Raw genomic sequence first — 27,155 nt, 5'->3', positions numbered from 1 at the left:
CAGCCACTGACTGGAGATCTGCCGCTCTGCCACTACACCTCAGAGGGAACGCTGGAGATCCACAGCAGTAAATAGCACATTGGCAAAAGGGACCCAAATACCAACAGGCTAATCACCGCTGTGAAATGCGTTTGTGGATATTTGCTCTCCCCCTCATTTTTCTTCTCACTCTGAAAGGGGAAGAAAGCTGCTGCTAATGTTAAAGCGGCTCATAAACTTCCCGAAGAGCCTTGAAAGCTCTGAGGTGAATGACGGCTGCAAAACACCAGTCAGAGGGATCTGAGGTGAATTCAAGGCTTCGTCGGATTAAGAAGTCTGCGTGTCTCCAAGTTCAAAAAAGGAACGACAGTTATAACCTGGAGGTAAACAAGTGCACAGAGGCAAGAGTCGATGGAAAGTGTGGGTGGAAATATTCTGTTGTTCAATACGAGAGAAATATTATAATACAGGAGGAGATGTGTCTGGTATTTCACCTAAAATAGAATAGCAGCTAAATCAACAATTCAACCAATCTGAACATTATAGTTAAATGTTTTTTACTGCTATTAAACTACTTCTCAAACTGACATATTATGTGAGTGGCTCCTCCTGAGCATATTAACACAGTACTTCACATCTCGTTACATCTGTTAGTGCTTTAACATGGGGTTTCCTGTCACCACCACTTCAGCAAATTCCAGGATTGCTTGATTTGTTCTCTGCTTGAACGCTGCAACTCCGTGTGGGCACAGACAACTGTGTACCTATTAACACAGAGCAACCATCAAACCTCCACCCACTCATGCTACGCTGGAATTAAAACAAACCTCAAGAAACAGCTGAAGGCGGAAGAAAAAAAAACAGGGAAAATGCAGGAGACGGAGTCAGAAGCAGCCCAGGAGTCTGGTGATGCTGATACAAGCGTGGATTTAAAGAAGGAGATGGAAAAACCACAGAGGCAGAATCCAGATACCTTGAATGTTGTTCAGGGCACAAACTGAGATGGAGGAAGCTGAGAAGACAAAACTGAAACCTGCTGTACAATGACTGACATACTGCATATCTTTAAAAAAATACAATATATCTTTAAATATCGTTCTCTCATGGTGTTAACAGGTTGTTAATGCTAGTAAGTAACTAGTACGGTTCAGTTATGACTCTTTAAATGTTTAATTTGATTAATTTCTTTGATGCAGCTTTAACTTTAATCTTAGACTGTATATAAAGATGGATAATAATGACTTTATTTGTATAGCACCTTTCATACAAGAAATGTAGCTCAAAGTGCTTTACATACAAATATAGATTAAATGTTCAAATGGAATTCAAATAAGAAGAGAACAGATTTTGAGAAACATAAGAACATGTTAAAATAACATTTTAAAAGAAAAATATGCATAAAAACAGAAAAGAAATTAAGTCTCCGATTCCTTCCACTATCCATAAATGAAGCTTAAATATCTCAGATAGGAACCCAGCCATCTTGCACATTTGGAGCCAGAGTCTGTGCTGTAGCGAGCGAGGGATGGAGCCGCGCACAGGAAAAATGAATACTTGAATATTTATCAGTGAGATAAGAACGACCTAAAATGACAGAAACCATCTTTTGGATAAATCTATTTGACGTGTACTTTGACGTTATAGTTGGATCCAAGTCCCATCCGATAACATGGGGGAGGCGGGATTAATGACATGTATGATCGAGATGCTTTGGCTTCACATGGTGGGAGCAGTCAGGTCGTCCATTTTTATTTATGGTTTATATTTTCAATACGTGACTTCCACATCTGTCAGGTTAACTGCTCTGTTCTGATAAAAACCACCAGGACTGTGTTTGATCACAGATTGTTTTTCTAGATTCAGATGTACAGGAAATAAAAACCCCTTTGGTTAAGATAAGGTTTCCCCTTATAACAGATTATAAGAGCCATGAAGGCAGGATTAACTCAAACTGAAGCTAATAAACCAGAACCTGATAGATTTAGTGTTTGTATGGCTCCACTGAAAGAGCCGAGAATGAAAGAGATAAAACACAGATTGTTTAACATTTTCCCTCCGTGTCTTCTAACCAATCTTTCTCCAGAGACAGAGAAACTGCTCAGTCTAAATCAATTTTATAGTTGACTGATCACATAGCATCCCCACCTCCGTTCTCTGATGGCCTTATCTGTCTGTGTTTATGTTTCCACGCAGTATCTCCCCAAGCTCATCTCCGCACGGTCAATCGCAGAAGAATAATACAGCTGCACAGCCACACCTCTTATACCTCTCACTGCAGCTCTTAATGCTCCTGCTGAGGTCCACCACAGCGACGCCCGTCTCTCCATCTCTCTCTGTTTGACAGTAAATCTGTCACTATGTTTCCCCCTCAGGCAGCGGACGCAGTTCAGCTTCCTTTTTCGTAATTAAGGAAACGTTCAACAAAGAGCAGCTTTTTTTTGGATGCTGTGCTCACAGCTGCGGTGCATTCGTTTTCTCTTTTGCTTAAACAACAAACATTTATCAGTTGAAATAGCGATGAGACGTCGTGTGCTCGAAAAGCAAACAAACCAGTTGCAAAGAAGAAAAGTGGATGCATCGACTAATTCGGCATGAGCATATTCAACAAAGAGCCCAAGCTGTTTTGGATTTGGATTCAGAAAGTAAAGGATTTAAGTTGCATGACATCAGATGAGCACAAATCAGGCTGATCCTTAATAACACAAACAGTCACGTGCTTCCTTGTTGACTACAGAAATTCTCCTTCCACTGTCGGCCACAGAGCTGCTCTGCACACTCTGGAGATCATGATAATTTATCTGAAGATTGACGATTACGCTGCTCCACAACATCAACACATGAACAAATACCTGCTTGAAAACAACAGCCCCCCCCCCCCCTTCATGAATACCACCTTGTGCCCTCGGCGTGCAGGGATTGAACGACGTGTTAATCTACTTGGAGAAATTTTCAGAACGCCAGCCCTCGGGGTCGGCCGTGAAGTTTTGTGATTATCATCTGTCCCGTTACTGCGCTTTAACAACATGCCCTCGGCGCCGGGCACAGCGATTAAGATTCAGTGCTTCCTCAAAGAGACTAATTTACCGCTGCCACAAGGTTCTTTTACGACAGCGTAGTGTGAGTGAAATTTAAATGTCAAAACAACGCCGACGCTGTTATTTCCTATTAGGGGGCAAAATCATTGGCTTCACAGTGACAATTAATCCTCATCCTGCATAAACATGACCACAACTGAATTTTATTAGAATTATTAAAACTATAATATTAACAAATGTGAAACCCAATACTTATTTAACTATTTAACTATTATCATTATTGATTAATCAGCTGTCCACATTTAACTGAGTAAAACAGGGGAGGTACCATTTAAAACCAAGGATATTCAGTTTACTGTCAAAAATAAAGAGTGACATTGGTGTTTTTGCTTGAAAAACAGATTCTTGTTGCTCGACCAATCAATGAATTGACTAATCAGCACCAAACAAAAACTTAAATATTACGGTCACGTCCAAAATCACTCACTCAGCGACTTCTCTCTACTCATACAGGGAGTTTCATGTAAAGGATGATAAGGTCAGGTCAAAATGTCCCCAGTCAGTCAGCACATATCACACTGAGCGTATTTTCCTATATAGATAATTATAAAAACATCTGCTTCTTTTCAGTCAAGTCTTTTCTGTTATTTCTATTCGGTCAAATCTGCAGCTTTTTTAATTAGACGTTGTGTAATTTTGTTTTCACATCATACAGTATCCTACATTCTCCTCTGGTCTGTCAAGCACAATGCATGATGACATATTGCTCCGTTAGTGACCATCAGATGAACAATGCTGTTTATGAGGCATTATCCCAGAGGATATGGATTTGCTAGTTCGTTAAAAAAACCTCCTTTGTGCACATGTTGTAATGGATCCTGTGGTGCTATAAATTAACCTGTTACAAATGATGCCATCACTAATCCGTCATAATCACCTGAGGGGTCATGTGGGGACAAAGGAAAACACAAGGCTGATAAAATATTTACATTTGTATGCTTTTATCTTAAATTGAACCACTATTTTTTAGTGTTTTGTAACAATTATTTTAATTGGTTTTGAATAATGTTGGATTTATGGAAATCCCTTCAGGACCCCTCCTTTGTGTCTCGTGCCTGATATACAATATACTATAATTCTGACTAAACATTCGGACAGCACGACAAAATGGTGAACTCAAGTCTATAGTGGACTATAAAGTGAGTAGTGAGTTATTTCAGACACAGCCTTTGTCAAAACTGCAAACCGGATCACAAAAGAAGAGACTACCACATGTCACTGAAAAGTTTTACAGCCATGAGCCAACAGACCTTCTAAATCATCCTGTGCAGCATCTCATGTGTGCGTAGCTGCTCTCTCTCTAAATAAAAAACCTTTAACTGCGGAAACAATTTTGAAGTTTCAAGAAGAATTCATGCAGCATGAATTCAAGTGTTACAGATGTGTTGTAATGAGAATTTGTCTTGTTTTATAACACAAAAAAAAAACATTTCCCCCTCCGTGCAATTCTATAAAACGTCAGAGTGACGAATGGAGCGTGCATCGTATTTGGGTTTTGCCCATTTTTGACTGCAGCAGGTTTGCAGGCGATGCAGTCAGCAGCAGCGCTAATCTTCACAACCTCTTCACACTTCTTCAGCTTGTGTCAACAGCGCTGTGAGTCAGCTAGCCATTCATATGCTGCTACAGATGGTCCCATCCCTCTTCTTCAGCCCGGCTGCTGACATGATTCATGGGGCTCTGCGTCTTGATTTAGGGTCTCTTTCATATTTCTTCTCACCCACAGCAGAGACGCATTTCTCTACGACACCCCTGAGGCAATGACCCTGGCCTGCGAGGGGGGAAAAAAGAGCTCTGCCGGGGCGAAACTGGACTCGACACACACACACACACACACACACACACACACACACACACACACACACACACACACACAGTGTAAACACATGTACTGAATATTATACGCATCATACGTATGCCGATTTGAGCTTGTATTGGCACAGGCAAAAGATTGGAAGTCTTTCTCAGAAACACAAAATGTGCCATATGGCCAACAACACAATTATAAATCAGAATTAAGCAGACAATCAAAATTGTGCAAATGAGCACTAATTTCTAACTACGGCCAAGGTCTCCACCTGCTCATTACCAAACAATAAAATAGACCACGCTACCCTTCACTTACACAATTACTCCCGGCCGCTTAAGTCAAAGGGAAAGGCGCGTCAGTAAAAAATTAAACCAGCAGTCACCGGTGATTGTTTCCCCACTCAATCTCAGTTTGTTGACTTTGTATTATAATAACCTCGCGCGGTTCCCTTCTATCAGGAGTCAAAATTTTCCTCCAATTTAGTCTCTATAGGCTTCAGATTGCCCTGTCAGAAAGGACTATAACGAAAGACTGTGTGCACCACTTCCTTATCGCTCCCAGTAAATTACCTCAGGATCAGATACAGGCTGCCAACTCACAGAAACTCCACTCACCAGACACAGAGAGAGAGAAAGAGAGAGGAGATGGAAAAGACTGAGAGCGAGGGGGGGGGGGAGAGAGAGAGAGAGAGAGAGAGAGAGAGAGAGAGAGAAATAAAAGTGTCAAGACATGACAAGAGGAGGAGAGTAGCCCCCGCAGAGACTGATAGTTTCAGCTGCTCTCAAAGGTCATCTACTGTTATCTAAAGATCATCTCCAGTCACCAACGCTCACTTTTCTACACTCTGCTCAACAGCTGAAGTCAAGCACCTGTCAATTTCTACTTTCATAACCTGCAGCTACAGCAAAGTGGCTCCGGCTTCACGACACGATCAATCTGAAAAAACAATCCTCACTCACATTAACACAAGCACGGAATGAAACGACAGAAGGAATAAAGGACAAACGTCACCTGGAGGAGTTTGTATCTGACACCAACTCTGACATTTCTGTGTCACAGATTATTTAACAAGAGAATACGGGAAAATGTGTAACATAGATGGGAAAAGGAAAACCAATCAATTTGTCTTTAATTTGTCTTTGTTCAGGTTCTGAAAAGCATAATCTTCGTGACACCATGATAGGATGCAGGGGCACCTAGTAACTATGCTGTTAATTATGTATTACGTCATTTTCTGACTTCTTCACTAACATGATGGAAAATCATTTTCTGATCATAATCACCAACTTGACGTAAACACATCACTATCATCACTGCCTGTTAAATCGGCTCTGACTGCAACTTCCCCAGTGGAGATTAACAAAGATAAGTTACAGAAGATAAATCTGTCATTTCTGGGATTTCCGGTGAGCTCATAGTTTCCTGTTTCTCTTCATTGCATCTTTTTATTCTTTACCATTTAAAATATGCTCACATCTTCCCAGCAAAGCCTTTTGCCAACTAGCTGCGCTGCTTCAACTAAACAAGAGAAAAATCAATAACAACTACGTGTAAATAAATCCACATCATTTATTAAAATCAACATTAGCACGTGTTGGGATGAGTTACGAGTTGGTGATCTTTCTGTCGCATCAGCCGACGTGTACTGGGAGCTCTGGTGATATAAAGCAAGTGGCCTCAGAGACTATAGTCACTTTAGCAGCTCGTGAAGCCGAAGGTATGATTAAAACTCGCAGTGAGTCATCTGGATGCAGGCGGCGGTCTTTCACGCGCGTCAGGGGACATTCGTACTGTGGTTGGGACGTGCCTCGACTCCTCCCGGCAACATTGTGGGGGAGCAGCTCCAGCGTGGTGGAACCGAGCAGATGGTGAACGTATGCGGCGCTCATGCATGTCATCATCACCTTCATTAGCTGAAGGTGACATATGACATCATCTGGCCCGCGTGCATTACGGGGGCCAGAAAGAGTTGTTTGCTCCTTTTTTTCTTCTTTTTTTATTGCGGCACGGTTCAAGGTTGTTGATGGGAGGTATTGTGAGTAATCACAATTTCCCTTCTCACTCACACACGCACACACTCAGTCTCAGAGGCTACTCCTCCTCAAGCCCCCCCCCCCCCGGTCTCACCACCTCCCAGCATTAAGGTAAATAAGGGCTTCCAGCAGAGAGCCAATGAGCACGGGCCACTGAGCAGAGATGCATGTTTGTGTTGCCTTCCTCCCAGGACCCTGCTCGTTTATCTTGGCTGTCAGGTAAAGGGCAGACTCAGAAGGTGAAACTTTTTTTTTTTTTTTAATAAGGCCGACTTGGTTTCCATAGAAACAGCAGGACAACATATCAGAGACATTGATAAGAGACCAAACCCTGGTCTCGGGGCATCCGCTTGCCTCATTGTTATTGGAGACATTTGTGTTTACGTCAAAGAAATGAACGAGCTATTTAGATGAATTCTCATGGAGCCTCAGGACTCAGACCTTTTACTGTGAGAGGTGAGATTAATGAGAGCATATTCACACCTCGCTTTCAGCGAGGGTCAGGAGTTAAAAGGTAGGTCTCCACTTATAAAGAGGTGCTGAGTCTTCTGCGGCTGCCAACTCCCTGATAAAGACAGAAAGGACCAATGAGCGCTGTGCATCCTGTGATGATCCTGCATAATGAAATGATCCTGCATAATGAAATGTAAGAGGAATATTTTAAAGATGAGGAGCGGATTGACTGTGACACTTTTTCTGTGACATAATAAATATTGCAACACTGAACAGCACAGGGGTTGCCTTCTAAATCTGTCAATATTCCAAATGCAGGCTACCTACGCATGCAGAGTATTCTCCGGGCTAAAAGTGCATGAAGAAGAAACAAATTGCACAGGTAATGAATACTTAATGACTACTACATTTTTCACTTTGTGCCGGTAAATGGGAAGCATGTTTAGTTAACAAATGAGTGGAAAATCAAAAGGAACAGAAGGCACCACACACTGTCAAAAGCCTGCAGCTGTGAGATAAAGCAACACAATGATACAAAGATACGCGAGGCTTTGTTTGCAGCCACACATCTGCAAGAGAGAAATTAAGTCTCTTCTGGAGCAGAACTCAACATGGATGTGGTCCACATGTAGTCATAAAGTCGATATGAAATAAGGCGCCCCTTGATAAGACGACACGCAACTCTAATTCATGTGGAGACGTCGATGCTTAGAGCTACGGCAGCGGCGTTGAATTCAACATCAGGCACCGAGCTTTTATTCTGTGATTCATCCCAATGTCATCATTATCTCAAATAAAAGATAACGGAGAAAAACAAAAATTGTTACCGGAAGGCACCAGCAGCTCCTCACACAGAAAACAAAACAAAGAAAAGAAATATCAGTGGTTTTATTGTGGATGTCTATGACTGAAACTGCTCTATTAGTCTCTACTGTTCGTGCACAAGTGTTGCTGCTTATAACTGTGAGGAGCAGCTTTTGTTGTCAAAACAATATTACTGTGTCCTTGTGATTAAATCACAAAACAGAATACTTTCTATTTTATGATGAAACAAATAGATCCCATTCACACGGAGGGTTTTCACACCGACGCCGCGCTTCCTCGGCTCGCGCTCTATGGGCATTAACCTCACATTTTTTCCCCCCAACTCTTAGTTTTTTTCCCGGCGAGCCCTCTGATTTATATTTGAGCTAAAGTGGAAGAGTGCTCCGCGGGGACCGAGTGTGTGTGCTCCACGGTAGATGGAGGCAGGCTGATATCACACACGGGGGCGAGGGGTGTGTGCTCTGACAGCTCAACAGTTGACAATAAGGCCTTGGCTGTTAATGTCCTGCTACCTGGCACACCGCGGGTCACAATCTGCTCCAGATGCTGGAGGCAGGCGTCCAACTCTTGGGTGGAAAGAGGGGGGGGAATCGGTGCTCGAGAGGCAGAAGGGAGTGGACTCGCTGAAAGATGAATGGGACGATACACACACACACATAGATGCACCACCTATACAACCAGCTACCTCTGAATTCACTGTTCTCTCTGCACATGGCAGTTACTGTAGCAACATCAGGGATAATATCTGAACACAAATGAACAACATCTCAGTTTTTTTCCCCACAGAGCCGGATTGAAAATGTATCTGTTCAGAGCAATCTTGCATAATTCAAAAACCAGGGAGGGATGGGGCAAAAGCAAAAATGGGCACACACACACACACACACACACACACACACACACACACACACACACACACACACACACACACACACACACACACACACACACACACACACACACACACACACACACACACACACACACACACACACACACACACACACACACACACGTGCTCGTACAAGAGGGATTTATGAACTCAATTTAGTCAGGCAGACAGACTTCTTGATTCTGTCACTTGGGATAATCGTCAGGATGTGGTACTCTGACCGAGCCCCTGCGTCTAAACCCAGGCAGGATATAAGGTCATGTTGGAGTAGAACTCTAGCCATGCAGCACCCAGACCTCAAGTGCTCCAGTGGTTTTGTGGTTATCTGCAGTAGCCAGCTGTCGCAATACAGAGGAGCTCTTCAAGAACGTCCCCTCTCCTCTTCCCTCTCATCTTTCTGCCCTCTCTCGCTTTCCCCAAATCAGAACGGTCCAATCAGCTCTCCCCCTCACCTCCTCTCGTCCATCTCATTTTCGCATTTGTGAATTATTGTTTTAGATTTGAGCGTTTTTCCCCAAAGATTAAAACCTAGAATGAGTAAAAGCAAAACTTTTATGCTTAGTGGCGGGAGCCCAGGCAAGACACTAAATTACCCAGTCATTTCCCAGACAGGGAAAAAAAAGAGAGAAAAACCTCAGCTAAATTTGAATTCAACTTTATGAACTGTTGCCTCGGAGATCGCAGGGGGTTCTACACCACATTTATTTCAAGTTGTTTTTTCGCATGTGATGGAAGGAAACAACTCTTTTACTTTCTCGCATGAGAGTGACTAAGAGGACAGCTATGCATAATATATTTGACAGTGCATGTTTAAAAGGTTATTCCTTCCCATTTGAAATTAGGTCAGTTCATCACTGCAAACCAACGCAGGAGGAGGTGGTGAGATGTTCCTCCGTGTATCTGTTTATCATTTGAATTTTGTTTTCTGTCTGTCACTGTCAGGAACGACATGGACAGGAAGCACCGCTCCACAGCATAGATCATCAAAACTGATGCAGAGGAGCAATCTGGTGTGTGTGTGTGTGTGTGTGTGTGTGTGTGTGTGTGTGTGTGTGTGTCTGCGTGTGCAGCTGTGTGTTTAAAACCCAAAGATAAGAGCTCCACCTGCTGGTCATAGAGCCAACAGCAGAACTATTGGGATTCAGGACCACAATGACCACAGTGATTTTTACTGAACGTAACAGCAGGTTTATCAATGGATCAAGGGTCTGTCGCAAAATGTGAGCAGAGCAAAGACAACAGCTGTGATGTTTATCTGAGGCTGCACATCTGGATATACTATGTTTACGAGTTTGAAATAAAAGTAATTATTCTAACATCTGTATTTTGCAGTCCCACAAATTCCTCTGCCGTATTTGTAAAAAAAATAAAATAACAAACCAGATTTTTCCCAGACCTTAAAGAAATAACATTTCCTTTGGGGTTTGCACGTTTGACAAAAGTCACAAAATGCAGAAATGCTCAAAAAGCCTTACTTTCTGATAAGCGGCTTTAAATGTTTCATGGGCTACGCATCAACTATTATACTGTTGATAAGACCCCAACTTTGACTTATATGAACACGATGATATATTAAAAACAACTCTTATTAACTTGTTAAGGACCAGATGTGAAGTGCGGGTCTGCACGGTGGAGCACACAGTCCAAAGACATGCAGATTCATTGGAGACTAAGATGACAGTAGGTGTGAATGTGAGTTTCAACAGTTGTTTGTCTCTTTACATGCAACAATCCTCAACAGTCTCCTTATGAAACCACGTTTAAATTCACGGTTTCATAGTCATCATGCTCATAAATGGTTTGTATTTATAATTAAACACTCAAACAAATGCAGAGAAAAACATAAGCTCCTTGGTGAAGGCAACAATTGTTATACAAGTAGGGAAAGTCATGAAGAACCAAGCTGGTGAGACAAAGTTGAATATGATATTTTTTTTTTATCCGTCAAAGAGGAGCGGGGCCTCCAGTGCCCAGGGCAGAACATTAGGGTTAACATACATGCTATGATTACCAACCAGGGGGTCGAAACCCCTGCAAAGAGTTGCAAGGTTTATCTCAGCGGTCACGAGATGATTAAAAGCAAAATGAGAGCAGAAAAATGTATTTCTGTGACATGAATACATAAGACTTTGCTTTAATCTTATTTGTGCGTGCGTGCGTGCGTGCGTGCGTATGACCATCTATCAATGAATAATTTAAACTCCACATAAATCCATCCAGGATTGCGAAGTGCTGACAACTGTAGGAGACACATGCAACCTGTGATGAGAGGCCAGGAGCCGAAAAGGTCAGGAGGCAGAGCGATATATTTTATTATTCAACACACGCTCTCCCCCGGTGGGAACATCGTGTGGATTTCACAGTGAGGCGCAGACAACCCTCAAATGACGAAGCATGTTCCCGGTGCGGGCCGGGTTAACCTAAGCTCTTGATGCAGCTTCACTGGATTCCTATTAGCAGAGCTTAAATGCTGTCATTTCAGTTAAGCCAAGGCTGAGTTTCTTGTCTAGTGGGGGTGGGGATGGGAGTGAAAATTAGACAAGTGACTAAAAAGGCAAATGACGACGCGCTCGTGCGAGGAACGGAGCTGAATGGAACAGAGAAGCATAAACCTGCTATTACAGAATCAACGCCTTCCGCTGTTAAACCGGCCACACACTGTGAAGAGGTCTGCTCTATGACTGCGAGACTCTTATTACCATGTGATTAACCTCTTCGGGATTAATCGGGCAGCAAAAGACACGGGAAAGGTCAAAGGTCAGTGCTCAGACACCCACTCCGGCGAGAAGGGCGGCCTATTAAATGAAAGGCCACACTCGAATCTGCCCGCCTGTCTTCGAGCATCTTTTTCGATACACACTGCGGCGTTGTCCTGCAGTGCTCATCCCTCCCAGTTAAAATCCGCCGGCACGCAAGGTCAGTTGCCTTATTATCGTAAAAATAAAAAAAACCTGTTGTACTCAATTAGAAAAAGGCACTTTGAAAATATAAACACACCGCCAAACACCTGGTGTGTGTTGGCAGGCGTGAGACAGAGCGCAGGTGGGGGATGAATTAAAGCGAGTCTGCACTGGAGGAGGTGATCATGAATAAAACATCACACTCGCACTTGTTGAGGCTGTAGCTTTTAGCACTGCTATAACTCCTGGTTGTTTTCTCCCATTGGCAGAGAGTGTAAAAAAGATATCATAATATACATCCAAAATAGATTTGGTACCTGCACAAGTTCACACGCAGTTTTTTTTTTTCAGAACAGGTGTCAAACTGAATTAGCAACATGGGAATGGGAGGAATTAGGATCCCTGTGGTGTTATCACATGACATTTAGTCTTTGTCAGTCAGTTACGACAGAGACACAAAGATAAACTGAGAGCAGGAGCCAGTGCGATTTTCAAGCTTTATCCAAGTCAGTGTGTGTGTGTGTGTGTGTGTGTTCGTGAGTGTGTGTGTGTGTGTGTTTATAGAGAGGGGTGGCAGCTCATGGCAACCTGCCATTCCCTCAGTGTGCATGTATCCATGACGGATGAAGGAAGCATGTGGGAATGTTTTGACCTTTTCTGCCCAGACGAGGACGGTGAAGAGAACACCACCGTCACCTCCACAGTTTGAGGGATGTTTCACTCTTTGTTGTCCAGGGACATAAATCACATGAACTCTTTCATCAGTCTTGCCCTGTGACAAACGAAAGAGCGTAACAACCCCTAACACCTTTATACCAGTACTGGGGCAGGGTTTGGATAATCATTCTTCAATTCTAGAACACTTCTACTCCTGAGTTCATACCCATAAAACCTTTTTTACAATGCCCTTTGGAATTTAAAGCAGCTATAATCAATACGTTTTACATTAACAAGGATCACATGACTTCTGTTATGTAAAACAGAGAACCACAGAGAAATATCGCCCACCTCCACCTCTCTTTTTTTTTTTTTAAGCGTCTTTTGGCTTCTTTTGTTTTATGGCACGAAGCGATCTTGGTTCACGCTCGCAGCTCTAATCCATGTCGCAGTAGGCAGCTGTTTTCAACACAACGATCTCTAAGAATCAGCTTTTCACAAGCAGCTCAGCACCACACAGCTGCAGGCCAGGCTGGTGAGCACAGTCGAGCAATTAGCTGCTAAAGAGACGGCTATTTTTCTCAGGGGTTTGTGGAGACCATAACAAAGGTAAAAGAAACTTTCTACTTTTTGTAGGAATATAGAAAAGGAGGTGGTCTGATAACCTCAATGATCTATTTGTCATAAAGCAAGAAAATGAAAAAAAAACATGGATCCATCGCTGAATCCAAAGGGTCTCCATCATGTGCATCAACGAGACTTTGCTGTAGGTGTGAACGCACTCAGGTCCTGATTCAATCACACCAAACCACATCTTTATACAGTGTGAACGCTAATGCATCCTGGGCCACATATGAAGGACCTCCTACTCAGCTGACGACCTCTGACCCGCTGCAGTTTCACTACGAATCAAACATATTTTTCCTCTTCTTGATTTTTTTGATGACCACCGCCACAGTATCAACACTGATCACCACATAATCATCGATACTTTCCTTAAATGGGTCGAATCTTAATTCCGACTCTCCTGACTCGTCTCTCTACCTCTCTTTCACTCACTTGTGCCGACATCGACACACTTGAGTACTCAGACTGGGTAAAAACTTGGTCCTCATGAACAGAAATTACGTACGTGTTTGTTTGTATAGAACGGGGAGGTCATTTATTTACAGTCTATGATTTGCACCGAAATGTGATGGGTTCTTTTCAGCCCCAGGCCTCACCCCCTTATTAAGTTTGTTGGAAATTGGTTTTAGAGTTAACAATGAAACCACCAATAAACAGACTTCTCAAGTCTAAATTGTTGTCTCTGGCAAGCAGACACACAAGGCCACTGCTGAAATAAAGATTCTGAAATCCCAAAACTCTAAAATTGGTATTAAATTAAATCCGTAGAAAAAAACCAATTGATTAAATACTGGACAAGACTATAAATGTTACGAGGCCTTCAATGACAAGTTTTGGTACATTTTTCTTTTTTCTCTCTGCATTATTTTACATTCTTGCTGCGAGCACCTTAATAGCCTCCACATTGTGGGATTATTTCAGGTAAAATGATACGTCACAATGAAAAGGAAGCTGTGTTAATAAACCAGAATACAAATCAGAAAATGTCATATTCAATCTTTTTTTCCTCTTACAATATGAGTGTATAAGTGAAGGACAAATCAGGAGACAGAGAAAAACAAACAGGAAGGAAGAATGTGGTTACCAATTCCCCCCTGAAGCGAGACTCCATCATGTATAATCACATAGACATTGAGATGAAAGCAGCTTGTGTTCTTCCTCTATGATCTTATCTGATTGTTCTTTATCTTTTTGTTTACCAGGGACCCAGATCAGGACGTGCATAAAATCTCCTTAAAATCTGAGGCTCCCGTGTCATGTTTTGTTTTTTGTGCTCGTCCCTTTTCTATTTTTATTAAATTAAGTTAAGCTCTGGTGCAACTCATCGCATCTTTAAGACCATATAACAATGCCAGCATGCAAAGGGCTGTTATAAAAAGGCATCTGCACACACTAAAATCTACGGTTTCACACGCACGGAAACACTCACGGAGCAACTGAACCAATCGTTTAAGGTTTCTGAGGCCTCAATAAGCTTCTGTAAATCAGCCGCCGTCCGGCAGCCAGTTTTATTCCCCTCTCTCTCAGTGGATGTTGGGTTATGACCCATATGCTGGAGGTTATTTATTGCTTTGGTCTCAGCTTGTGTTGACTCCCAGCCACTCATCTATGGTTCTGGGCAAATAGGAAGCAGCACAGGGTTGTAGATCTGCTAAGACGCGGGGACTTGGTTCAATTTTCTCCTTAAAGCCTTGTCTTTGTTAGCGTCTCTCGATTCTATAATGTTTTGGTAATGACCGAATCAAAATGAAAATCTGCGAGCGAGGGAACGAGTCTCCATCAATAAGTGTTTGTGTGAATGAGGAGAGGATTGGAGGGTTAAAGAGCTGAGGCTGCTGGGAGAGATGACGGACAGCCGCTTTTAAGAAACACGTCTGTTCTCGGGGATCACTGCCTCTTTTTAACAGCAAATCGAGGTGCGATGTTGGGAAAATAACAAAAGATGAAAAGAGTAAGTGGTTAATCTCAGAGTGAACCTTAACCTTGATGGTGTGTCTCCATAGTAATGTCACTTTTGATGAGCAACACGCAAACCACACATTCTTAACGAGTCGGCGAATCTGTGCGGTTGCTACGATGGTTGTGAAGGACCTTCCTCTACTTTTTGCTCGCCTTCTTCCTCACCTACGCGCCGCAGCTGTGAAACAATCTCAACAAGGCTGTCATCCTTTACAATGGACTGTCAAACCTGAACCGGCAACTCCAACCTCGCCGGCGGTTTGAAATATGGGCTCACCTGCCGTTTCTGCAGCGCTGACAGCAGATGACAGTTAAGAGGAACAACCACAAACAGAGGATATATGAGGGGGTCCTTGAGTGATGACAGCACGGGTAAGATCTAGAGCGGTGATGTAATGGAGACAAGGCTGCTGACTGATACCATGAAAGAGGCCAGTTTGTCTGCTCGAGTTCACAACCATTCATATCCGAGATCTATGTCTGTGGGCAGCTAATAGATTAATTCTACATTGGTGTCACTTTGTCCACGGGGGCAGTATATATGATGGTGTGTGTGTGTGTGTGTGTGTGTGTGTGTGTGTGTGTGTGTGTGTGTGTGTGTGTGTGTGTGTCTTAGATGGAGGTCAGATGGTGGACAAGCAGCCTACTGAAGCTATGATCACACGTTGGGACAGCAGCTGAAAAACCTTTTGACCTCAAGCTAAATAATATGTCACAGTAAGGGCTGCACATGTGAACAGATTTAGGTAGACCTGTTTATTAGTAGTAGTATTAGTAGTAGTAGTAATAGCAGAAGTATTACTAGTGCAGTCTCTGTTCTAAACCTGGTGATGCTGGTTGCAGTTTTCTTCCTGAAACTGTAAAAGTTACCTGTGGTAACTGAGCGCCAGCAAAGTTTATTGATATCGAACATGTGAAAATCGCACCAAATTCCACACTGCACTTCCTGAACAATAACCATCCAAAGTGTGAAGCCGATAAGATGAACGGTTCTCGACTATGTGAGCCAAAGACAGACAGATTTCTGGAATTACTAGATAGGTGACATATTTAGATATTAGTTCAGCCAATGATGTGTTTCCACCTCTATTAGCTATCTATGCTGTTTGTTTACCTGGCTCCAGCTCCCCAATGACTCTTAAAAGGATAAGAAGAATAGATAATGGTTGGATGAAATTTAAGAACCTCTTCGGAAATCTGGTGAGCCGTGTTTTTTTTCCTCAGAACGACTCCTTGGTTAACAATTCTTAAAATGTAATCCAAGTCACTTAATGAAATATTCAGAATATACAAATATTTCTCTGACTCAATTATTTCTCACTCTACGTGCATGAGAAGCTTCAGGTTTCTCACACCACACTTGTGAAAAGCGGAGTATAAAAACCAAAGCTGGCCTCCATTCTGGTTGTGATATCACTGTATCCTGCTGGTACCCACTGTACGTGTTAAACTGGGATTCAAGGTGAGCACAGAAAAACGTCCACTTCAGGAGACGAGTGTGAAAACAAACGCTGCACATACAAGAGGGACTTATGTGACTTATGGGCGATTTTGAACCAGTGTTTGGCTCCAGCACCAGAATCAACACAGCAGATGAGGAGATGATGCTGTTCACTCCTCCGGTAGTTAAAGTGTCATGGTGGCGTCTTCCCACCTTATCAATCATCTGTATTATTGACTTGTTAAAACAAACCTTTTTACGATGTCGGTTCCATTCCAGCAGGACTGCCCGTCTCCAAACACCAGCTCACTCACACACAGCTGATCTGCCAGGCCGCCATAGTACGTACGATAGTGACGCATGCTGCTCAGAAAGTCCCTGAAAACGAAGCCACATTGTTTATTCATTATTATTTGTAACTATTTTCTTTTGGTTGGTTTTATCTTTTTTGTAACGTTTATTTTTTGGGGATTTGTTCTCTAATGTGTGAATGCTTCCTATTGTTTGCCTTTACTTTTTCAATGTTGAACTTAAAAAAAACCTTTCACCAAATATAACATTGTTTATTATACAAGAGTGGAACTGCTCCACTGATCCAATCAGAGAAGGTAACAGTAGACCACGCCTACTGCAGTGGCAGCATCACTGGTGAAGAAACTGCTACGCCAGGCTTATACATAATGATGGAGTAGACCACTGCATTAAAGAAAGGCTTAACTCAGCAAAGAATACTTTAAGTTCATTTAAAATCTAGTACTTACTTAGAAAAGTTAATGTGGTACTTTAACTGAAGTTGATTTTGTCTATTCATTTGTGCTTTTGTAAAATGTTTTGAGTACTTCCTCCATTACGTCTTACCTTCTCCTGACAGCGAGCGAGTCTCCAAGCGGTCTAACAGGAGCTTTGAGAGCGATGGAGTCTGTGCTGCTGCTGCTGCTGCTGAGCTGGATGCTGACTAACTGTGTTGGCTTCCTGCTCGGCGTGCCACACAGTTTGTGCACCTATTACCCAGACAGACAGACACAAATTTAGCTCGGAACCCTGCGGGGAGGAAACAGGCATTTTGAACTTTGCAAATCTCGTTAAACCGTGCTGGTGCGGGACAAATGGCCCTTATTTTAGCTGAGGGAAAGACAGATGTTCATGAAAGGGCCATTAGTGCAGCCATGCCCATCATCCCTTGTTTCTGAATGTGCAACCTCTCAGGCAGCAGCCACACCAGGCGACCACTAGATGGAGCTGTGGTGTCTCAAAAGGTACAATGAAGCTGGAGCAGTTCAGGTGCAAATCCAGAGGTATTCATTTCACAAAATATAAGATCAGCACGGACTAATAAAGACTTTGCGGTTCAGCTTATAAGGAGGATGATGATGATGGATATGTATGTCCTGGTTTGGGTAAACGTCTAAGCCTGATGAATAAGCTGTTGACACTCTGGATTTATCCTGCTCTGTCTGGAGGTTTAAATACTAAGTTCCTGACCGCCTCAGAGTTGCCCACACGCAGGTCTTAATGGAGAGTTTAAGCCTGCTCTGATGTGTGTGCTGTTTGCCATTTCAAGCTATTTATCTTCGCTCTCCACACCACATATCTGACGTGGAGCTAGAAACATGAATAGCAGCGTAGTTCCATACAAAAATTACTCCAGGACTTAAATTAAATGCTATCCCTCGTCCATTCTTCTATTCATCCATAAGATTGATCCCCCTACAGTTTCAAGTCTCCTCAAAGATGATCTGACCTGTGCCGAGAGGCGGGGTCCACTTTTCTGAGCATGCCCGACAGCGTCACGAAGCAGCGCGTGAACTCCCAGAAGCACTTGCTCTAAGTCCTGAGGTCCTTGCATTCGCGCCGACAGGCCCTCCAGCGAGCGGACAAACTCCCTCCAGTGGGCGTCGATCTCGGCCATGCTCGCCAAACAGCCCCGCATCACGTTGAGGCAGTAACCCATGCAGGGCTTCGACTGGGTTAAGCCCTGTGGAACATTATCACATTGGGATCAGTGATTCTGGGGCAGACTTTCATTAACTCAGATAAACTCATCCCAGAGACGAGCATCCGTACCTGGCAGTGAGGACAGTAGTGCATCTTCAGCAGGGCCCGTCTGCACTCGCGGCTCAGCTGCAAGTGGTCTGTGGTGTTGATGACCTCAATGCCGAGGTGCAGCGCCTGAAGAAGGAGCTTCCCGGAGACCCCAGAGCGAGCGATCTGATCTGCCAGGAGGCCGGGCGCCCCACCAAACGGTCTCACGTCGCGTCTCGACGACCTCACGCACTCAGCGTAGCCTGGTGATATTTCGCCAGGACCTGGGTTGATGAGGTGATTGTAGACAACAGGGAAGAGAGCGTCGAAGAACCTCTGCACCAACTCATCAACGCTGAGCTCGGACCCCAGCAGGAAGAGACTGATGTCAGTGAAGAGTTCTCGCACAGGGCCCGCAGCCTGATCGGCCATGCTGTGGTGTAACCCCTGAAGGACGGCGTTGGTGTGATTCTCGGCGTGTCTCATCAGAAGCTCAAAGGTCTCTGTGGGAAACAGCGGGAGAACGAGAGACAAAGAAAGAAAGACAAAAGATTAAAGAGGGACTTCAGCTCAATTGTACACATTTTCTTTATCTGGCTTTAGTTGTCCTTGTTGCATGTTGAGAGTCAGAGAGAAGAGAAGAAGAGAGAAGAAGAAAGAAGGTCCTAGTAGAAGCCACAGTTTCCTGTTTAGCAAGTTGTTTTTCAAAAAACAAATAGAAAATAAGAGGAGACGTGTCTTAACAAGTGAAGTGGATGACACACAGGGGAGGATGGAGGAGAAATATGAACAAAGGCAGAGGTTAAGAGATTGAAATGAGGGAGGAGAAAGGTTAATAGAGATTTAAGGATGGATAATGGGAACTTCAAAAATTAATTCCTGTGGGAATAAGCAATTATTATAATGTCCATACATTTGCATACAGCACACATTATAAAATCATGCATACATGAAAGAGTCCATTTTAATATGTCTTCACCATCCTCATCACAGCGGTGAGCACAGTGCTGTTAGAAATATCTACAATAGCTTCAATTGCATGTATTTTATTCTGTGTGTATATGTTTGGGGAAGTGTTTGGATTGTGCAACATTACAGTGTCGAAAAATCACATATCATTCTAACCACACTTTATTACCTCTGTCATGGAAATCATGTTTTCGCCTGCATTTGTTTGTCTGTCTGTAGTTAACAGGATTACACAAAACCTTCTGGACAAGTTACCATGAAACTAGGTGGAAGGATGTGGTATGGGTGAGGAAGTAACATTTTACATGTTGGTGCAAATCTTTGCATGTATTTAACTTTCTTTAACATTGCGAGACAGGTTATTTTTCTACATTGTCATTTGGTGCACATCCAACTAAAAATCCAGATGTAGTGAATTTAAATGTAGTATCATAAGGGGACGATAGAAACATCATTGCCTTTTTTTTTATATTGGCCTATATTGTGAATCGGGTTCAATCAGTCAGGGCTCAATTCTGGAAGATTCATAATAATAGTGGAATTATCAAACACATCAAGAAGCAAGATGAGCCATTTAAAAGATATTTCAAAATAACTTGTGTTTCAGCTCCAGGTTTTGCATTTTTGACAACAGGGTAGAATCACAATATCATAAACACTACACATCCCCTGCTCCCTGAAACAGGACACCAGAAAATGATAAGTAAGCTCTACATGCTTCTTTTTCCAGATAGGAAGGAAAAACCTCAGCACAATAGAAAATGTTCCAGCAGAGCAGCGAGCTTGTCTTTATCCCTTTGTCTCACTTCTTTTTTTCCAGTTTTTGTCTCAGCTAATACCTGAGCCATGGCCATTCTCACATCATGTGCTCGTCATGAGGTGTGAGAGGCAGTGGTCAGGGTGAGGGCCTGGAGCGGCCCGGGGGGGCTGAGAGTCTGAGGAGCTGGGCTTGTGACGGGTGGGAGGGGGTAGGTAACCAGTGTGATGAGGGCTTAGACCGTCAAGTGCCGTACAATATGCACCGACACGGAAAGACTGACCGAACGCCCCCCGGAGAGGGAGTTTGCGAGGGAGGGGGGGCAGAGAGGGGTCTGACATGCCCACAGGCAGCGTTAAACACTGAGACACAAGAAACTGAATCTGATCACAGGTTTTCTGAGATCTTGCACGAGTGCGATGGTTCTAACAAGATCTGAGACCTATAAGATGTGTGCTCGTGTGAAGCTCCTCTGGTCAAAGAGCAGCACGGAAAAACAGAGGGAACTTGTAAAGAATGCAGATGACAGGTGGGACAGATGTGAAAATGCAGTGAAGAAGCTGCATGTGTAAATGACAGAGAGAAAGAAGGAAGGTGTTCAGACGGGCAGAGATACAGGGAGAAAAGAAAATTGTGCTCGTGGAGTACAGTTAACAATTACTGCAGCCCTGGGGAGCATGAAGCAGAGACGGCCGACTTATGAGGAGTCCCACAGGGATTACAGCACGTGCTTCAGGGGAGGTTCAACGCATTAGATTGTGGGGTTAATGAATCCCACGTCAGACCCCATAACGAAATCCTGTGCAGTAAACAGATTTGTCTCTGTTTTCTGTCCGTCTCTGCTTCCCAGGGTGTAAATCTTGTCATCAAGTTCCTCACCAGTTTTAAAAAAGTTAGAAACTTAATAAAGACGTAAATAACAATCAGATAGGTGATTTTCCCGTCTAAATAAATCTGCTGCATGACAAGAACACCCACACGGAGCTGCCCCGGCTGCGTTAATGACTTTATTTTGCACAAAAGAGGAGTGTGAAGCTGTGTGTCTCTCACTTGGAGACTCAGACCAGCGGCCAGGCCTCAGGGTGCGCCTAAAGACAGAAATAACACGAGGAGAGGAAGAAAGGAAAAAGAAAAAGAGGGATGCAGCAGAGCTATAAGCAGGAAGATGAGAAGGAAGTGGATCTTTTTAGTTTTTAAGGACAGTAATATTTATCCTTAAACTCAGCATTTTGAAAAAGTGGCAAATACATGCTTTAAAGCTGCTTTATTCAATATTATAACCGATCAAATGAGTGTGATGTACTGCAGCTCAATTTATCACCTGGTTCAAGTCGCCCTTACTGTTTAACTGAGCGTTTTAGTGTCTTTTAGCGTATTGATTTCGTTTTACAACCTTTTTTTTGGTTTGATTTATTCTCACCGCTCTCACCGGAGCAGCAGATGGCCCCAATAAACCCTCCGCACTCTACCTGCTCGGCACCAAACGACAGATAAGGTTAGCAACTAGCTGACTGGGGAGACTTCACAGCGACAGATACTGGTATTTCCCTCGGGAGTTGGTGGAGACCAAAACAAAGCAAATAGGGGAGAGAATATTGGACTTTGTTCATCAGGTGACCAGAAACATGACAAATAAATGATAATGTTACTCTAGGTCTGCTGAATGTGTAAATAACAATCTGTTTGCTAATAAGCTTGTTGTGTTAACTTTGTAATAAAATATCTAAATGTGTTTATAGCTCATTTCGGCTGCACCCGTTGTCAAAACAGCAGCTGATGCCGATTTAAAGCTGAAAAACTAAAGACAGCATGATTGAAGCATCCACCATGTTGATGTTCACTACAGGTTCTGGATTTCTCATATTTCTCATTCCTTGTGTTAGAAATGCCTCAGTGTACTTGTTTTGCCCGAGTGTGTGTTCCGAGTGTCAATGACCCGGCTGATAAGAGGAGAGCAGAGACGAGGCAGAGTCAGCATGACGGGAAACACCGTCCTGTCAGATTAAAGGAACTTGGTGGGTATACGTGTGTTAATGCGTGTGTTTGATGGTAGTTACACAATCTCAGATCAGATGCGTGTCTTGATTTTCTAGCAATGTGAACAGTCAATGATTTGTACACGATAAACAGGGCCCTGTGAAAACAAAATATTATACATCACCAGTCTTGTTTTGTTGTTGAAAAAGTATATATATATATATTCTAAAGTTTCTATATTTAACACGTAGTATTTTCCAACAGCAGAACAGGACCGTGTGATTTGTTTTTCAATTATTTTTACATATTTGTTTTTTGGAGCAGTGAAAAACATTACCAGCTGTGGGGCCTGACTCGGCTTTAAAGCTGTTTTCCAGCTCTCCCACACAGTGAGAATGAACAAAGAGCAATAAAATAACATCAACACAAGATAAAACATGACAAGACATTCTCCAAACATTAGGGTAGGAGGACAAGTATAAATGAAAGGATTCATTATTTTTGATGAATTCATTGGTGATTAATATTTAAATCTGAATATTTCATTTCAATCCATTAGAGTAAAGACGCCATTACAACGTACCACCCATCGGCCTGCTCCCTCGTCTGCCGGCACGGTAAATAAATTCCCATATATATGAACAATTAATGCTTGAAAGCTCGGGAATCGCTGGCTATTATCCAGATGTATTGGCTATTATATAAAGCCCTTTCAGTTAAATTCCTCAGCAGCTGAGCTTTTCTCCATGTCTAAAAGGCTTTTAAATTTGATCCCATTTTCTTCCTTTCACCCATAATTGCTGCATTTCTCATTTTCTTTAATGTAGGATGATCTGGTTAACTGTGACAGGGTTGCTAACCGAGTGATGAGTTGCACTTAAGGTCGGGCCTTGTGGCAATTTGCACTAAAGGGGGAAAAAAAGGGGAATTTTTTATTTCACTCCATTATAGCGTCTCTCCCTCTGTGGCCCTCTGTGTCTGACTGCTTCAGGAGGGAACTGTGATGTCTGGACAGAGATATAAGACAAGTGTTACTCAGCAGGGAAACTAACCAGCCAAGGTTAGTCAAAGTTGGAGATGTGAGGTGATAAGAGGATGCTGGATGATGCTTTCACCAGCAGAGGGTGACATTTTTTATTGTAGAAAATGTGATCAGTGTGATGCTGCAGGATGAGGAGACACTGACAGAACGTGTGTTACAGCCCGAAAAACAAAAGTGGCAGATTTAATCACATTCCCGTTTACTAACCTGTCGCCTGTTTAGACTTAAATAAAGTATTTTTCATAAATTAAGCCCAAGATCCATAACATAAAAAACAGAAGCTTAAAAATAGAAAACATTAAAACAGTAAAATATGTAAAAACAATAAGGTTAACGGTTAAAGCAATATTAAAAGTACAATAAAAGAAAAAACATGGTTGGATTGATTTAAAGCAAGATCATAGAAATAAGTTTTGACCAGTTTTATTTAAACATGTCAACCGACGATGCATTTCTGATGCGTGTCCAAATCTTTGGTGCATTATTACAGAAAGCGTCTTCAGTGTTTTGCATGTGGCACCTTCAGCAAACCGGCACTAAGCAACCTCAGCAAATGGACAGGCACACAATCCAGAATGCAGCCTAAAAGATAAGATGGTGCCAGGCCGTTTTTTGGCAGACCCACTAGAAGGGCACTCGGAGAGCACATACCTCCAACCACAATATTGCATATACATGTAAAGAGATCTGATACAATTTCACCTGTTAATATATATTAGCACTCTGCACACGCTTGATTTTTTTCATACCAATTTTGATATATGAACAAAAGTGAAAAAAATCCTGGATCTGCCGCTTTAATAAAATCTGTTCCTTGGCTCATATATCCCATCCCTCCACCAGGTTTGAAGGGAATCAGTTCAGTGGGTTTTATACAATCCTGCTGACAGTCAAACCAACAACGATGAAAATATAAGCTCCTTGGCAGAGGGAAAAAATACCGTCTCTCTTTGTCACCTTGTTCTATTAAAAGGTGTCAACCACAGCTCAACACCTCTGATTTACTTGTATGTCACGGGGCGTTCCGACCCTCAGGTCATCTGCGAAATGTTTACTCAGTGAATCAAAAACCAGGCAAAGTGCAGCATCCTTTCCAACCTGAGGAACAAGCTCCCTGAACAGTGAAAACTGTAACTTCATTCAAGTCAGGGCTTAAAACACTATTGTTTGCTTCAGCTCGTACAAGCTCTTTTGATCTTTAACTTTTCTCTTGTTTATGTTTTTATTGCCTTTAATTGCAATTTGAATGTGTTCTTCTTGTGTTTCCAATTATTCTATGCCTGTAAAGCACTTTTAATTGCTTTGTTTTATTGTCTTTTAAATGTACTTTTAATGTCCCCTTCGTCTGCCTAATCTTATTTATGTCTTTAATATTTTATTTTTAATCCATTTCCATGCCTTTGTAAAGCACTTTAAATTGCCTTGTGTTTCAGCTTGCCTTGCCTTACCTATAAACAGCAAAATGTAGCAGAGCATCGTAACAAACTATTTTTTTATATTAAGGCTGAATGTGGGAATAATTTGCTAACTCAGACTTTTCATGAGAGTTTAAACAATGAAACATGGTCATCAAATGTCTGTTTGTGCTGCAGAAGACATCTTTGCGCGTGTGTGTGTGTGTGTGTGTGTGTGTGTGTGTGTGTGTGTGTGTGTGTGTGTGTGTGTGTGTGTGTGTGTGTGTGTGTGCATGCATGCATACACATGTCAATGACAAAAAAGTTCAGTCAGCTGGATGACGAATAAGATGATTTGTAATTGAAGCTCTAAACTGACAACAGATCAAAGCTCCTGGGAATGCACCCACCCACCCACACACACACACACACAAAGCCTAAAACCGTATGCCTAACCTTAACCATGACCAATTTCTGCCTAATACAAACCTTAAAGGGATAGTTCACCGAAAAATGAAAATTCACCCATTATCCACTCACCACTATGCCGATGGAGGGGTGGGTGAAGTGTTTGAGTCCACAAAATACTTTTGGAGTCTCAGGGGTAAACAGTGTTTCAGCCAAATCCAAAACAATTGAAGTAAACCGGACCCCTTCTTAAGACGTAAATGATGAAGAGCCTAAATGTCCTCCGATATCCTCCTCGAAGCCACGTTCACGCTCTCAGGGACACACCGGAAAACCGCACACACTCTCGCCATGCGGGTGCGCATTAGCTTTGCTACGTCTGCTAGCATCGTTACTTTCCATAGTGGACTTTTAGGCTTAAAACTCGTGTAAATGACGCCGTTTCCAGTCGAATATAAATGTCGGGGCTTCCGTACACTTGGATGACACCACACAAGCAGTATGGAGGCATGTTGTGTTTTTTTTCTCTTGTTTAATTACATCTGAAGAAGGGGTCACTTTGACTGCAACACTGTTTAAACCTGAGTATCCAAGTGTTTTGTGGACTCAAAGTATGAGTGATTTTTCATTTTTAGGTGAACCATCCCTATAACTTAATCTCTATTCACATCTTACCAGTGACCTTAAACAGGAGCTCACTGTGAGTTATCCTGGTCCAGACAAGGTCAGTGTTTATGCTAGACAACAAAATGAGCGCGCCCACACACACACACACACACACACACACACACACACACACACACACACACACACACACACACACACACACACACACACACACACACACACACACACACACACACACACACACACACACACACACACACACACACACACACAAGAGAGAGAGACGTGGTTGATGTGCACTGTTATACGTTAGCAGATCACAGCAGTGTGTTTGTTTGAAGATTCCCATGTTTCCAGGTTGCGAGCGATCAAATGCCGCCGGCTGACCTCAGCTGAGCTGCTGAACAGCACGAAGATGTCTCTTACTAATGTGATTCATCCTCTCTGAATGGCCGCGACCACAACACAGGAGCACAGTGACATCTGATAGGCTGCAGAAAAGGCCGTTCTCCATCAAGAGAGGATGAGTCAGTGGCTCTGTGGGTTCACCTCATCCCAGAGCAGAGGACACACAATGAAAGTCAATGACTTACAGGGAGGCACAGTCAGAGGAGTCAACAGAAAACTATGTCTTAATTGTGTTGTATTAGAGGATGAAAAATGCAGCCGCACACTTTGTTGTTCCAGGATTCGGTTTTGATGACATTGTTTGTGTTAAAAAGAGAAACAGGTCTGACAGTGATGGGCTTAAAACTTCAAAAAGAGTAAAGCATCTGTCAATTCTAATCTTTCCAATTGTATATTTCCCCACTGTTGGAGGAATAAAGGATTATTTTATTTTATTCCTATAAGCAGAGCAAAGTTTTACAAAACAATTCTTAATGATTTCAAGATTATCTCCGGAAAGACTTTTGTACAACTCCCTTCAAACCGAGGGAAATGTTAATTTATTATTCATTAATTTGTGTTTTCTTTTCCTTCATATATAAAAAAATTCTGTGCTGGTCTGTCGACACATTTTCCCAGATTTTCATCTGATCTGCTGTGCACTGACTAAATGGTTCAAGAATTTGCTTGCAATTAATTGGAATGAATCCATAACTGGAGGAGTATGAATTGATCAATGTTTCTATTTTCCCTAAAATGTGCACTAGATAAAAAAATGGATATGTTAGAAAACAAATCTGAGATTACAGATCACATACACTTTCCCCTGATTATGACTTTTAGGGGAATGCGCACCATGAAAGAGGCGGAACCGAAATGAGAAAGTCTGGTCTCTGGAGAA

At 42.6% G+C, this 27,155-nt stretch overlaps 1 protein-coding gene across 1 annotated transcript in view; it reads right to left on the bottom strand.

The window, feature by feature from the left end:
* Window positions 1-27,155, bottom strand: part of LOC117759175 (glypican-5-like) — a 117,053-nt gene that overhangs the window by 69,482 nt on the left and 20,416 nt on the right. The window contains exons 3-6 of the mRNA XM_034581131.1: window positions 18,736-19,196; window positions 18,413-18,646; window positions 17,530-17,672; window positions 16,924-17,049 (exon numbers count right to left, since the gene is read on the bottom strand). Of these exons, the coding sequence (XP_034437022.1) occupies window positions 16,924-17,049; window positions 17,530-17,672; window positions 18,413-18,646; window positions 18,736-19,196 (964 nt within the window). The remainder of the gene's footprint in view (window positions 1-16,923; window positions 17,050-17,529; window positions 17,673-18,412; window positions 18,647-18,735; window positions 19,197-27,155) is intronic.

The sequence above is a fragment of the Hippoglossus hippoglossus genome, chromosome 3, assembly GCF_009819705.1.
Source record: "Hippoglossus hippoglossus isolate fHipHip1 chromosome 3, fHipHip1.pri, whole genome shotgun sequence".
Classification (NCBI taxonomy): Eukaryota; Metazoa; Chordata; class Actinopteri; order Pleuronectiformes; family Pleuronectidae; genus Hippoglossus; species Hippoglossus hippoglossus.
This window is presented reverse-complemented; position numbering and strand designations above follow the sequence as displayed.